Source organism: Ictidomys tridecemlineatus, chromosome 2 (assembly GCF_052094955.1).
Source record: "Ictidomys tridecemlineatus isolate mIctTri1 chromosome 2, mIctTri1.hap1, whole genome shotgun sequence".
Lineage (NCBI taxonomy): Eukaryota > Metazoa > Chordata > Mammalia > Rodentia > Sciuridae > Ictidomys > Ictidomys tridecemlineatus.
Genome location: NC_135478.1, coordinates 106,192,662 through 106,207,570, shown reverse-complemented (window position 1 = coordinate 106,207,570; position 14,909 = coordinate 106,192,662). Strand labels below are relative to the sequence as shown.

General features: G+C 49.0%; 1 protein-coding gene across 7 annotated transcripts in view; it reads left to right on the top strand.

Annotated features, from left to right (window-relative positions):
- Positions 1-12,373, top strand: part of Stx2 (syntaxin 2) — a 40,855-nt gene extending 28,482 nt beyond the window's left edge. For 5 of the 7 annotated variants that reach the window (XM_078039403.1, XM_078039402.1, XM_078039401.1 and 2 more), the window contains 6 exons: positions 1,161-1,234; positions 1,964-2,072; positions 2,930-3,003; positions 3,107-3,244; positions 5,308-5,418; positions 10,295-12,373. In XM_078039403.1, the coding sequence (XP_077895529.1) occupies positions 1,161-1,234; positions 1,964-2,072; positions 2,930-3,003; positions 3,107-3,244; positions 5,308-5,418; positions 10,295-10,387 (599 nt within the window). In that variant the 3' untranslated portion in view covers positions 10,388-12,373. Of the gene's footprint in view, positions 1-1,160; positions 1,235-1,963; positions 2,073-2,929; positions 3,004-3,106; positions 3,245-5,307; positions 5,419-7,300; positions 7,423-10,233 lie in introns of all 7 variants that reach the window. The other 2 variants (XM_021733929.3, XM_013363372.4) reach the window with 2 other exon arrangements.
- Positions 12,374-14,909: the final 2,536 nt, after the last annotated feature.

The following is a 14,909-nucleotide window of genomic DNA, read 5'->3' as shown; positions in this document are numbered from 1 at the left end:
TGTCCTACCACAGAGCTCCAGCCTCAGCACTTTTTGTTTTGATTGTTTTTGGTAGTGCCAGGGATTGAACCCTGGGACACTTTACCACTGAATTACATCCCCAACCCTGTTTAAAAATTTTTTAAAAAAATTTTTGAGACAGGGTAATACCACAAGTTGTTGAGGCTGGCTTGCATTTGTGAGCCTCCTGCCTCAGCCTCCCAAGTAGCTGGGATCTCTGGTGTATACCACCATGCCTGGCAGGGGTTTAATTTTTTGGTCACTTGTTTGTCCCTACATATACCTTAATGAGCTATACAGTCAAATTCCTGGGTTTTAAGTCACTTTGAATAGGTCTTTTCTGTGTGATGATGTCGCTAAATAACTTGATCTATAGTCAGGTTTATTTCATTCATTTTCCTTTAATTCTGGAGATTGCAATTTTTTTTTTTTTTTGTGGCACTGGGGATTGAATCCCTGGGTGCTTGACCACTGAACTATATCCCAAGCCCTTTTTATTTTTAATTTTTAATTAAAAAATGTTTTAATTGTCAATGGACCTTTATTTTATTTATTTATATGTGGTGCTAAGGATTGAACTCAGTGCCTCACACATGCTAAGCAGGTGCTCTGGTACTGAGCCACAACCCCAGCCCTTTCACTTTTTATTTTAAGAAAGGGTCTTGCTGAGTTGCTTAGGTTCTCACTAAGTTGTTGAGGCTGGCCTCAAAATCATGATTCTCCTGAGTCAGTGGGATTATAAGTGTGCACCACCAGGCCCAACCAGAGATTGCTTTTTAAAACATTTAATTTTGCTTTATAATTATGTGAAGTATTTATGTCATTCTAAAGTAAAATCTATAAAACAAAACATATGCAAGAATTTGGCTTCCCCTGTGCCTCTTCCAGCCTTATTTCTCCTTCCCACTCCATGGCAACTGTCTTTGAGATGTATGGTTGTCTTTCTGTGCACATGGATAGCCACACATACATATTTACTAAGAGTAGTAAAACAATCTCTCTTGATGGACAGTCTTTCCAGGGGATTATTTTAAAAGACAGCCTATTCTAGTTTTAAGAGAAGATATGTTTCAAAGAGTAAGAAAAAAACAGCTGAGATTAGGCTCAAAATATTTCAGTTTTTTAAATTTAAAAAATAACTCTGTCCTGTTTGTTCCTAGCCATTGAGCAAAGTTTTGATCAGGATGAAAGTGGGAATCGAACATCTGTGGATCTTCGGATACGAAAAACCCAGGTTTGATTTTCAGCCTTACTTAGATTGAAGTAGTGAAGAGTAGAACCTTTTAGTGTGTGGCACTGGGGGTTGGACCCAGGACCTTGCACATGCCAGGAAAGCTCCCTACCACTGAGTCCCATGCCCAGCCTAGAGTAAGTCATTTTACTTTCAAATTCAAACTAATTCTGTCTTTACTGTCGTGTTTATCCTCAAGACATTTTTGTGTGAAACTGTAGTGTCATTTATTGATGACATCTTTTCCGTATGGAGAAGTGTTTTCAGCCCTTAGTGGGCTTCTCTTCTGTGAGCAGAGCTCTGTCAGTGGTGTGGTCTTGGCTTCAGTGGATCCATGCTATTCAGAGAGGAACCAGAGTGCAGAGCCCTCCCTACAGTGGTGCTGCAGCTCATGAGCTCTGGCCAGCCTGCTTGCCCTCAGCCTTGCTCTGCATTAGTAAGGCTTGTGACTGGGAGTCGTAACCTCTGTGAAGCACGGTGGACACGTGTGGACAGTGGAGTTGTTTATGAAAGTTAGGGTGGTGTACGTGGTGCTTGCATAGGTTCTGTTACAGGGCACCGCTTGGCTATTCTTACTTACCGTTTGAAGGAGTAGCATAAATAGTATGAGTTTCTGAACTATAAGGTTTTCACAGACCATTTAATAGAATAATGGTTTTATTATATGCTATATGTTAATTTTAATCATTTTATATATTAATTGTATGTTCATTGATTTCTTTTTCATGTTAGCATTCTGTACTGTCTAGAAAATTTGTGGAAGTCATGACAGAGTACAACGAAGCTCAGACTTTGTTTCGGGAGCGAAGCAAAGGACGCATTCAGCGCCAGTTGGAAATAAGTGAGTAAGAAAAACTGTTGAAAATGCTTCCTTGGGCTCGAGGCATAGCTTAGCTGGTAGAGAGCCTGCCTTGCATGCACAAGGCCCTGGGTTCAAGCCCCAGCACTACAAAAGAAAAAAAAACCCCTCCTCTTTCCTTGAGGCCTCACTGCAAAGTACTTTCACTCCAAACTACTAATTCCATCTCTGTTGTCACCAATGTCATAAAAACTAAAGGCCTCTCCTCGCGCTTCTTGGACCTTGAATCAATCAAACCTGTCATTTATTTACACCAAAAAAATTCTAAGCAAGTGTATTTTATTTTCTGATTATTGAAATTTTGAAAGTTTTAATCTAGTTATAGATTGACAGAATGCCTTTATTTTATTTGTTTATTTTTATGTGGTGCTGAGGATCAAACCAAGTGCCTCACGCATGCTAGGCAAGCACTCTGCCAGAGCTATAGCCCCAGTCGAAAGTTTTAATCTAATTCGGAAACTTCACTCATTATGTGTTTAAGTATTTCTGTCCTGGAGCCCCTCCCACCCTGTGGATGGGAGATGGGCCTCTCACAGTTTGCTCCTCCATTTGACCTGCTGCGCTAGCTCCGCCCCCTTTGTAGGAACCCCTGCTGTCCTCTCCATAGGACTTAGTGCTGTGTGGCAGGACAGGCGGCTGCATGACCCCACCCTGACACAGCTGCCCCATGCTTCTGATTCTCCAGGTGGCATTGTTAACAGCTGCCTAGGAAGGTGCATGGGGAGGTAGAAAAGCTGTCCAAAGCATTGGTGCCTCAGTCAGGGTTTAGACTTTAGGCTGAAAGCCTTGTCTCTGAGTGACGCCACACCCTGAGCGTGGTCTCCATTGTCACCTCTCAGCCGGGAGGACCACCACAGACGAGGAGCTGGAGGAGATGCTGGAGAGTGGAAAGCCGTCCATCTTCACCTCGGATGTGAGTCCGGCAGCTGCCCCCATCCTTACCCACATAGGTTTTCCTCTCTGTGACTTCCAGACTAGTTGGGAGCTCATTCATATTCTTATTTTTGTTTTTAAAGATTATATCAGATTCACAAATTACTAGACAAGCTCTGAATGAGATTGAGTCACGCCACAAGGACATCATGAAGCTGGAGACCAGCATCCGGGAGCTGCACGAAATGTTTATGGATATGGCCATGTTTGTGGAGACCCAGGTAATCTGGCACCTTCTTTAACCAGGTGCCTCTTGCCAGGTCTCACCTTTGAGCCCACTCTTATGCAGAACAGACATGATTTTGGAGCTAATCTCAAAATTCAAAAGTTAATTATAGTGTTAAGTGTGACTGAGGGCTGGGGCCGGGGCCGGGGCTCAGAGGTAGAGAGCTTGCCTAGCATGGGTGAGGCACTGGGTTCAATTTTCAGCATCATATATACATACATAAAATAAAGGCCCATCAACAACTAAAAAAATAAAAAAAGTGTTATGCTGAAATGCTGGGTACAGCTCAAGGTTCCAACAGCAGGGAGCTTGTCTAGTAAATTGAGTTATGGTGTGCTCGTGTCCCATACAGCCGTTTAGACAGCCAGAGGCAACAGAGACTTTCTGCTTGTGGAGAATTTTTAATGAAATATGCAGATGTTTTTGTAAAATTTAGAAAAATTAAGGTAAATACTAAATTTTTATGTATATATCCATTTATATGTGTAAATATAAATTTTTATATAAACACATATGGCATGAACACAGCTACATAGAACAGTGTTTCCAAAGGAAGGAAATATACCAGTCTGATTAAATTGTGAGCTCCAGGGATGTGGATTCTCCTCTCTGAACACATAGACTTTCAAGTCTCCTCTGAGAGCCACATCCCAGTGACCATGGGGAGTGTCTGCAGGAGTAAGCATCAGGGGCACACAGGCCACGGTGCAGATAGGCTTGTACCCACAGCATTTGGTCTGCCCTGCGTGCAGGCAGAGAGCAGAGGAGGGTGGGGAGACCCCCTGGGAGCACTGGAGAGAAGTGCCATCATAGCAGGTGAACTCCGTGTAGCCATGTGCCTGGGATGAGTCTGGACTGCCCAGTGGCCTTCAGAGCCCTGCCTAGGGCAGTTGCCCCCAGGTGAGGCTGGAGCCTTCCACCAGCCCTTCTGAGCAGCTTCTTCTCCCTTACTGAGAGTGTTTTGGAGGATGCATGCTTCCAAGAAGGCTGACACTGGGTCATTTCCGTGACCACCTGGATTGCCAAGACGGGGTGGGGAACCATTCACACACACAGGTCATTCCCATGCGCCTCACCAGCCTTTTAAAGAGCCCTGTTTATTTTGAGGAGTTTTATCATAAAAAGTTGTGTGGAAAACTGCAGTACCGTGCATTTGCCACAAGAAACCCACAGCCAGGGATGGGTGGGCAGAGGTACCCTTCTGATTTGGGGTGGACCCTTTGCCACTCAGACAGGGCTCAAGAACTAGAGAGGGGTCTGGTGGCGGCTGGGGTCTTATTTCAGGGAGTACATGATACAGTAAGAACAGTAGTTTAATCTTTATAGCTGTAGATACTCCAGGACACCCCAGGCTGTCACTGTCACTGTCCTGTGCGGGCGCAGCGCCTCGCGCACCGCTAGGAGAGCTTCTCGCCCCATGGGGCTGTCGGAGCTGTGCTGCGTGCTCCAGTCCCAGTGCACCTCAGGGCTTCTGGGGGCTGACGCGTGGGTGGTGAGTTGCCTTCCCTCCTCCTCAGCACTTGGCTCGTCTCTGCTGCAGGGTGTCTCCTGGAGGACAGCACCCAGGTAACGCATCCCCCTGGCCTGTGTGGCCCCGAAGGGGTCGGGCTGTGTGTGTGTTCATTCATTCAGTCAAGAATGTCAGACACAGCTGTGGTTAGCTTCCTGGTGTTTCCAAGGACTAGCAGTGGGCTCCCGCCTATTGGAAAGCTGCTGGCCTTGTGTGGACTGTTAGGCTAGTGGTAAAGCATTGTGTGACCCAGAGCTCCCCCTCCCATCCTGCTGTCTGTGGGGCTCACTGCCGGGCCTGCCTGGTGCCTGCCCGTGCCTTGGTCGCCAGCTCTGCTGCTCCCTTGGTTGGTTTTGAATGCGATCCAGTTGGGATGGCTTTGCTTTGCATATTCACGGTGTCCTCCCTCTCACTTTCCTTACATACGCAGACGTGACGTCCATCTCATGCACATCGTGTCTGTGTCAAGACTGTTTGGTGGCTCTCTGAAGACACATAGGTGAGTCATTTTGAAAACGTCTTCTAAGGTTGAAATTTTGTGTTTTAAGGGTGAAATGATCAACAACATAGAGAAAAACGTGACGAATGCTGCAGACTATGTGGAACATGCTAAAGAGGAGACCAAGAAAGCCCTTAAATACCACAGCAAAGCCAGAAGGGTGAGTTCGGTCTCTGACCACTGAGGTGGCTCTCTCTGGCTTGGGTTCAAGTTGGGATGCAGTCATGTAAGTCTGCTGGAGAGGGAGCCAGGAGCACAATCCCTTACCTAGATATCTGGTTGAAAGTTGGTGATCATTAGCACAGTCTTAAAGCACAGCAGGTAAGTGGAGTATGGGCCACGCGTGTTCTCAGTTACAGGAGCTCCTCACTGGATGGAGCCACCACTGACCCGTGGCAGGGAGCACAGGCTTCAGTCCCTGAGTTCTGTTTCCCAGGTGTTATTTGAAGGGAGCTAACTGATGGGATTGGGAGTTTGGGAGTCGTTGGTTACATGTTTTATGCAGTAAACATTTATTCCTCACTCAGATTATTTGATAATTGGTTGGAGGAAAGAACCTGTCTTTTCTCAAAGACAGGTGCCCTCTTGCCTGGGATGGGTGTTCCCAGAGCATAGTTGAAAGCTGCTAGCCAGCTCAGGGCTCTGCAGGCCTGCCCCTCAAGTGGGTATGGATTTCCACATTTGGCTGCATTCAGACAGATGCTGAGGAGCATGTAAGCTTGTCAGTGAGTTTCGACATCTTTACCTGAATCTTAGAAGTGTCACTTCATGTATAGTTCACAAGCTCTTCCAAGGAACCCCGAAACTGGTCTAGGAACCGCCCGTGGTGTGTGCTGGCCAGGCTGCTCGTTTCTTTCCCAGCACTGTGGTGTGTGGTGCCCAGGCTGCCTGTCCCTCTCCCAGCATGGAGCACCAGTCTGCGTGGGATGTTTGTCACGCTCATCTTCTCGGAGGGCTGTTTGGCTTCTCAGTTCCACTCGCCCTCAGAGGCCATGTGCTCAGTGTGGGCTGGGGCATCTCCGTGGGCTGTCCACAGAGGCTCTCTTCAGTGGGGTCGACTGGAGTGTGCACAGAGGCAACCGCAGAGGCATAGCCTGGCACCCCTGCTGGCTTGGCTGAGTGTGTTCCTTAGATTCGAAGTGTAAGGTGTGGTTGCCCACATTGTTCTGTGTCACCCTTCTTTAAGACACTGACTCTTAACATGGACTGAGGGGGATGTCCAGGTATGAAGTGCCCCGCTAGTTCTGGGCACACAGTCGACCTTGACTTTCCTCCCTGTCTCCATGACTTGAGCCTGCCCCTTCAGGGAGGTGTCCGTGGGCAGCTTGGCTCACAGAGAGGAAGGGTGGGGATGTGGCACACGCTTCCTCACGCTGCGGAGAAGCCGGATTGTGTGCTGCCTGGGCTCAGCAGGTTACCTGTGTGCCAGGCATGGCTCCGACATCACCCCTGTTTGTTGGATGAAACGCCTGATAGCCAAAGCTGCCCAGCCTGCTGCCTTCACCCCCAGCTGCTCCATGCTCTGCTCTGTCCTGCCTGCTGCTGAGCGTGTCCTCTGCTGACATCCAGGGCTACCCTGGGGGCTGCACAGTGCCCGAGCTTAGGCAGTGTCCGTGGATGGTCATGTCCCTGTGGTGTGTTGGGAGCAGCGATGACGTACTGCCTACAACACAGGCAAGACAAGGCAGGGCTTCCCAGGCAGGGTGCCTGTTCCCAGTGCCTGGGACTGGCTGTGTGGCTTTGTACACACAGAAAATCACCTACTTCTGTCTGTCAGAAATGTACAGAAGCTATGGGGTTATGCGGCACCCCATCGAGGCACCCAGTGTCCTCGAGTGACTGATCATTTGGTCTCTGTGCAGCCTGATCTTGTAAATCACGTCACTCTCGAGAACCGAAAATTACCTGGCAGGAGTCAGCCGATTTCCTGCAACACAGAGTATAAGATTAGTTCTGAGGACCATCCTGTCTCCAGGAACATGCATCTTTAATGTGGAGATGTGCAGCCAACCATGGGATAACCAGTCGCTTTTCTTTGACAGAAAAAGTGGATAATTGCTGCTGTGGCAGTGGCTGTGGTCGCCATACTTGCTCTAATCATTGGCTTATCAGTTGGCAAGTGACGGTGTGGCTGATGCTGGCGCTTGCCCCCGACAGGGCAGCAGTAAGTAACTAACCCACTGACTCCTCCTTCCCTCCCTTGCTCAGGGATTGCCACCGCCCGGCCCTGAGCACTGCCACCATGTGCATGTGGGCAGCTGCCCAGGCCCATGCAGGTCCGCTTCCTGTGGTGCTGGGACCTCTCACTCCAACTCAGGGGCCTTCAGTGAAGGCCACAGCTGTGCCAATGAAGATGACCCTCCATTAAGAACTAACATTTAACGTTGTAATCTAGCTCCTAAGTCATTACTTTTAGAATAACGTCAACAACTGAAAATCACTTTGTCAGACACACAAACTCATTTTATTGTGGGATTGGAGGTTGGAGCTGGAGTTAGGAGAACATTGACTGGAAGTGGTCCTCCACCAGCCTCTCCACACAGCAGGTGTGTTTCCAGGTCTCTGTTGGAGCTGCAGGAGTTGAGTCACACGCATGGCCATTCTTCAAGGAGTCAGTGTAGAGATCTGGTTTCCCCAAAGTGCCATCGTCTTGTTCACTGAGTTCCTTCCCCGTGCCTGCAGGCTCTGTGTGCAGGGCTCCTTCTGCACTTAGAGTTCCCCTTCCTGCCTGGTGTGTTAGCCTGGGCATTCCCATCACTCACTCCTCTGCGAGAGCTCGGTGACTATGACTGGAGCGTCAGGGCGCCGGGCATGGGGATGCGGTGCTGGGAACGGGAAGGTGGCTCAGATGCTTGGTCTCTTGGTGTCTTGTTTCTGTTTGTTTAAGGTCAGGGCAGAAAGGGATCCTGTCCTGCCCAGTTCCCTCCTGCTTGTCAGTCTGACTCCTTGCTTGTTTCCCCCTGGTGGTGCTGGGGTCCGAGCCGGGGCCCTCACTTGGCACTGCGGCCCTGAGGTCTGCTTTCTGGGAGTGCTGCAGTGAGAGGATGAGAAGCTTTTGCAGTCTGGATCTGACAGGTGCGCAGGCCCAGAGGCCCTGCTGAGTGTCCCTCAGTGTGCGCTGGCTGCTGCTCTTGCCAGCATTTGTTCTCTAGATGTGGGAGGACTCGGCCTGTTTCTGTGTGTCTTTCTTTCCTAATGCTTTCCTCTTGGCTTTGTTGAAAAATGGCATATGTTAAAATAATGGTATTTTTAATAGCTTCATAATTCTAAAATATGAGCTGTACTTTTTTAGCCCCTTGATAGTTGAATGTGTTTGTGCTAAAGTTGCAGTTTCTTGTTTGGGCCCACTGAGATGTACTGCTTTTCATGGATGCTTCTGAGTGTTGTTATTGAGTAAAAGAAGGTTCTTTTGGCGTGGCCCCCCTGGGAGTGGGGCTGAACCTGTACCTCAGGCCAGCTGGCCATTTTGCCCAGTGCCTATAAGTAAGAAGGAGCACAAACTGACCTCCTTCATGTACGTAGTTTTGGACATGAAGGTGGATTGATGACACTAATTATGCTTTTGAAAAAAGCATTTCCTTTTTTTCTTTCACCCTCAAGCAAATCCTGTCCATGCCTTCCTAGAGTCTAGGCACTCCACCTGCCTGCCCTGTGGGATGGGCAGGGCCCAGGTCTCTCTCTGGAGCTGCCTGATCCTGAGAGCTCTGCAGCCCAGAAGAGACACTCGCCTTACACGGGAAGAGATGGGCCCCGAGGTTTAGGTACCATTGGCAGCAGAGCCAGCCCTTCACCAGCTTAGATGAGATGGCTGTTAAATACATGGACGTGGGGTACAGGCGTACACCTGAATTCCTGCTCCCTAAAAGTCACCGTTTTGCAAGCCAGATGTAGCAGGGAAGTGCACACCTGTGTGGCACCAGCTGCAGAATTGCAGGAGAGGGCCAGAGCAGGGGGCTCCCAGGGCAGCTCCAGGCAGAGACAGTCACAGGTCCTGAGGCGCAGGACAAATGGCTGTGGAGGAAGGATGGGAGGCCAGGGCAAGAGGTGCTCGAGGAGGGTGCCAGCTGGAGCTCACAGTGAGACATAGGGGACGACGAGGCACAACACTGTCAGAAAATCCACACCCCGCGCGGACAGGGGGTGCCAAATCCAAAGGGATCTGGTGTCCACAGGTCCTTGGCCCAGAGCTCCCTTGCAGGTGCCTGGGGGTCTGGCCTTGGGTAGCTTCATGAGTCTTGCTATAATTGACGGCTCTCAGCTTGCTGCTAATTTGGAGCTGCCCAGGTTCAGCAGATGGGATTTACTTATTTCCTGCTTCCATCCTTTCCTGTGCTGGGGCTGGAATCCAGGGCCTCCCTCTCTTTGCTTCTCCCTCAGGTGGGTTTCTGCGGGAGACCCACCTATAGGTGGTTCAACTTTGTTGTGTGAGGATGCTTGCTCACAGAAGGAAAGTGCCTTGTGTTGTGCCTGCCCTGCGTCTAGACCACGCCTGTGGAGGACCGAGTCAGTGTCTGGTTGATCTCTTACACACGCACATGCTTAGATGAAAAACAGGGTAAATGGGATTTTTTTAGTCAATGAGAAATAAATTGATTCAAGCTTTTAAAAAGATGTATGATATATCCAATTAACAGCAGTTCTGGAATTTATTTTAATCAAAGGAAAGTATTTATCAAAGGAAAGGACCTATTATTACACACAGGTAGCCGCACTGCACCATTCCCCTCCAGAGGCAAATGGTTGCTTTAATAGCACATATTTTAAATTAATAATTGGTTTAGTCTAATAAGCGCATGTCCCCAACTTAATACTTTGACTGTGGAGTTTTCCTTGTTCCCTACTTTTCTCTGATCTGTAGGGATTCTTAATAATGGTCTTTTATTTTAAACTATCCCAAATATCAGGATTTTGTTAGGAGATGACACTGTTGATTTCTTTGATATATTGCAAATTAATGTTTTTCTTTATCTTACAGAAAATGATGTTCATTATTATTTGTGTAATTATTTTGCTTGTGATCCTTGGAATTATCCTAGCAACAACATTGTCATAGCAACCACATCCCAGGAGCTGTTTATCCTTGGAGACTGAGCACGTCTTCAACAAAGTCTGCCTCCTCTCTGCTCTGAGTGACTCTCAGACCCTGTACTGTGCTGGGTGCTGGCTTCTTCCTGGTGAAGCCAGGAGACAGGCACAGTGGGACGTCGTGTGCTGAAAACACCTGCGCCCAAGGGTGTGACGCAGGCCACACAGCCTTGGGCTCCAGATGGTACACCGCAGAGTTGACAGTGTGATGCTTGCTTCAGTGGCCTTGAAATAAGGAATTATTGACAATTTCAATTCTTAAGATATGCAGTGTTGAGAATGCAGGTCAAGTTTAATTAGGGTTACTCCATGTTACGAAGCGTTAGATTATTCTCCCCTTCTCCCAGGTAACGTTTATTAATTAAGAGGCTTTTTGTACTATATGTGTTGATGTCCTGTTTACAGAAATAATTTTTATTATCACAGAGTTGTTTTGTAAGATTTCTATAATTTTAAATGCTTAATATATTAACATCTTCATTTACCGCATTTTTATATGTTAAATATTCCCACATGAAGGAAATTGGAAGCGTCATAATCTGGGGCCATCTTTCAATGGCTGTGTGCTGAGTTGCTGTTACCACAGCAAATGTAGGCATCAGAGCCTTCCTGCCTCTCAGGTGCCTTCTGTGGGTCTTGACTTGGGGAGTGTGATATGCCTGCTGCCCTCCAGGAAAGTCGGACTGTGTAGTTAGCTCATTTCTACCTGTTCCAGGACTCACAGGAATAAATTATTAGTTACTGCATTGTAAAGACAGTGGTCTCTTCTTTGTTCATTAAAGGTAAGGGTTGTGTTTCCCTGACTGTATTGATGGTGTCTGAATTTAAGACAGTGATGTGACTGAAATTTAGCCACTCTCAAAACTCAAAAGAGATTATTCCTAGACATTGAGAAATTCTCATAAATATAAATGTACAAATCATAAATGTGTAAATCACTTAGAGCCTTCCCCCCCCACACTTAAAGTGTCAGGGGTGCTTTACCACTGAGCCACATCCCCAGTCCTTTGTATTTTGAGTCAGGGTCTTGCTAAGTTGCATAGGGCCTTGTTAAGTTGCTGAGGCTGGTCTCAAACTTGCAGTCATTCCTGCATTAGCTCCTGAGTTGCTGGGATCAAAAGGGGTGCGTCACCACGCCTGGCCTTAAATGCTCTTAAGTGCCTGATAGTCTGTGGAACTCTCCAAGTTAATTTTCAAAGAAAACTGTTTAAAACTTTGATGCTTAAACAGTTTTCTTGCTTATTAATGTTTGAGTAGGATGGCTGAGTGGGTGAATGGACAGCTATTGAGGTAGGAGCCAGTCCTGGGCACATGAAGATGCCCAGCGTCTGGGCAGCTTCATGCTCTGAGAGCATATGAGCCCTGACTGTCCCTTGGTGTTGTTGGGTCTGACCTGAGATAGACGTGCTGATTCTGTCACCAAGTGTGAGTGCTGCCCCTGATTGCCCAGCAGGGAGCTCCCTGTTCACCCACGCACACCGTCCAGCCTCAGGCTCTGGCTTCTGTCTTTCCTCACCGTAGACCTCCTAGCACCCAGGTGCCTTGGGATTCTGACTCTACTCTGTGCTGGTCTTGGGGCAGCTGCTGCAAGAGACACCCTACCCGGCTAGAGGTGCTGCCACCCCTGTGTGGGGGTGTCCAAGCCCACCCTGGACACCTCTCCACTCTTATGCCCTGTCCCTCTGAGCAGCCTCAGCCCTCGCCTCCCTCCTGCCGTGGCCGTGTCTTCTGGTGGCGGGCGGGCTCCTGGGATTGTGCACATGCTCTTTGATTTGTACTTTGGATGTTTAAGTCCTTTTCAGGGGACACATTTACATGCCTAGGTCTCCTGTCCCTATTTGGAATCAGAGTTTTAAAAATACATTTGCAGATTAACTTTTTAATCATTAAAAAAAATACCTTGTGTTTACATTTAAGAATTTCTTAGGAGCTAAAAGAAATACTCAACCTCTGTCTTATGATTCCTGGAAAGATTTTTGGGAGATATTTTGTTGTATGTCCATTAATAAATTGTTCTTCTAACACTGTTACCTGTTGTCATTATTGTGCAGGGCAATGTGAACTGATCATTTAAAATGTTATTGATGAAAATTGTTTAATGTTGTCACAATCTTTTGTTCATGTCTAGGACATCACATGAAAAGCTGGGGACATGGCACAGTTTTCCTGCCCTGGCTTCTGTCCTGAGCATGGGTCCTGCTCTCAGGCTCTTGCGTGTCTCATGACTTCTGTCAAAACTGGGCCTTTATGCTCTGACTGACCCTGTGGTCCTTCCCGCCCTTCCCTCCCAACAGTCCCCTTCTACTTGGGGTCTTGTTTTAGATTCCACTTATGAGAGGAAACTTGGGATGCTTGTCTTTCTAATCTGGCTGGTTTGCTTGACCGGAGCCCCTCCAGCCCACCCACTCTCCTGCAGACCCAGGTGGTAGGTAAGGCTCTGGATGCACACCACATCTTCATCCACGCCTCGTTGGACACCAGGGTGGTGGATAAGGCTCTGGGTTCACACTACGTCTTCATCCATGCCTTGTTAGATGCCAGGGTGGTAGGTTAGGCTCTGGTTGCTCACCACATCTTCATCCACACCTCATTGGACACAGGGTGGTAGGTAAGGCTCTGGGTGCACACCACATCTTCATCCATGCCTCGTTGGACACCAAGGTGGTAGGTAAGGCTCTGGGTGCACACCACATCTTTATCCATGCCTTGTTGGACACCAGTGTGGTAGGTAAGGCCCTGGGTGCATACCACATCTTCATCCACGCCTCGTTGGAAGCCGGGACTGGCTTCACAGCTTGCCTGCTGTGGCTGTGCCCAGTTAGATGCTGGCCTGAAGCTGTCCCCGCTGCGTGCTGACTTGGTTTCTTCCCCAGGAGTGGATGGATGGCATGGGCCACCTGAGGTTCCACAGCCGAACTGTTGTTTATTTGAAGCCTGCCTTCCTGGGGCTGTCCTGTGTCTGCACAGATGTATGCCAGCCAGTGACTTGACAGGTCGTGCTGGGCCACTTGGTCTGCTGTTGTGGCTCTTCTGAGGGTGGGACAGGCTACATTCAAGTCCATCTTGGCCTTTCTGGGCCCTCTGAAGTAGTCACCGTGGTGGGGCAGTGGGCTGTCAGAACGGGGCCTTAGTGAGGCTACTTCATGGTTGCATTGCCCACTACGAGGGACTTGGCATCTCTTATCTCTAAAAATCCTGCTTCTCTTCTCCCTTCAGGCCTGTGAATGGCGAGCCCTTCCTGTTGTTGCCAGCGGGGGACCTCGGGCATCCACCTTCGTTCCTCATCCTGCCCATGTCTCTTGAGAGTGGCCAGATGGGACCATGGGGGAGGGGGTACACAGATGTACTCATAGTCAGATCACTTGGAGAACGAAGCTGCTCCCAAGTCAGGTGGGAGGGTTGACCGTCCCAGCAGAAGGGTGTTTGAAGAGGGGCAGGCCATCACCGGGGAAACGCTCCGCAGGTGTGGGCCAACAAGTGCTGGGGTAAAGGCCAGAGAGAAGGGGCTCAGCAAGTTGGGAGGCAGGAGGTGGCCGGCTGAGGGGTTGTGGGAGGGTCCCAGTGTCAGATCATCAGGAGCCTGCCGAGGCCAATGGAGGGTTTCTTCCTGTCTTTTTTAAAGGGAAATGAAGGAAAGGGAGTGCAGCTGGGGAGCAAGAGGCCAGGGAAGTGGTGGCCAAGTGTGGGGTAACCAAAGGTGATAGCAGAGGTGGACAAGGATATGGTGCCTCTTCTCTAGGAATCTGGTTACTCCTAAGTAATGGATTTAAACAGCCTTGCTGTGGTCTTGACCAGGTGTCCAGAGGCCTTTCCAGGAGGCACAGCTGCTCACGGGGCTCTTGCTGTACCTTGTCCGTGGACCAAGCTGCCTTGCACATGGCCGTGCTCAAGCCTGGCTCACGGGCACTCAGCTATGCCAGGTTACATCCCCTCACCCAGGAACACATTCCCTTTCTGCAGACACGGCCCCAGCCCACCTGTGGGTCTATGAGGAAAGTGTGAGCAACTCGAAGGAACACCAGCATGACTCAGGCCACCAACCACACCAGGACTACTGGGCAGTGCCAAGCATCCTCGTGGGGACCCATAGTGTTATCCATGCATCTCCACCTCCTGGAATGGCATCTGCCTTGCCACTCAGGAGCCTAGAAAAAATGCCCTGAACTCCCGGGCCTGTCACAGGTCAATTCTCCCACATCCTGGCAGTAGATGGCATCCTGGTCTTTGACACCTAAGCAGGCTTGGGATGTCTCTGGGACCTTCCCCTGAGTGCCCATCAGCAGAGGGAATAAGCAGCACCCTCAAGTCCCCACCAGAGGGCGTCTTTGAAACACTGTTGATTCCCTTTGGGCACATTCCTGATTGCAGTTAACCTCTGCAGGAGAGGAGACCAAAGAGAGCAGCCAGACTGGCCCTGCTGAGATCTGAGCCAAACAAAACAACTATAAACTTTGTTGAGGTAATCAGGCCTGCCCTGGTGACTCCATGGTGTGTGGAACAGCAGCTCTCAGGCTGTTCCTGCCCTGAGTGACTCCATGGTGTGGAACAGCAGCTCTCTGGCTGCGC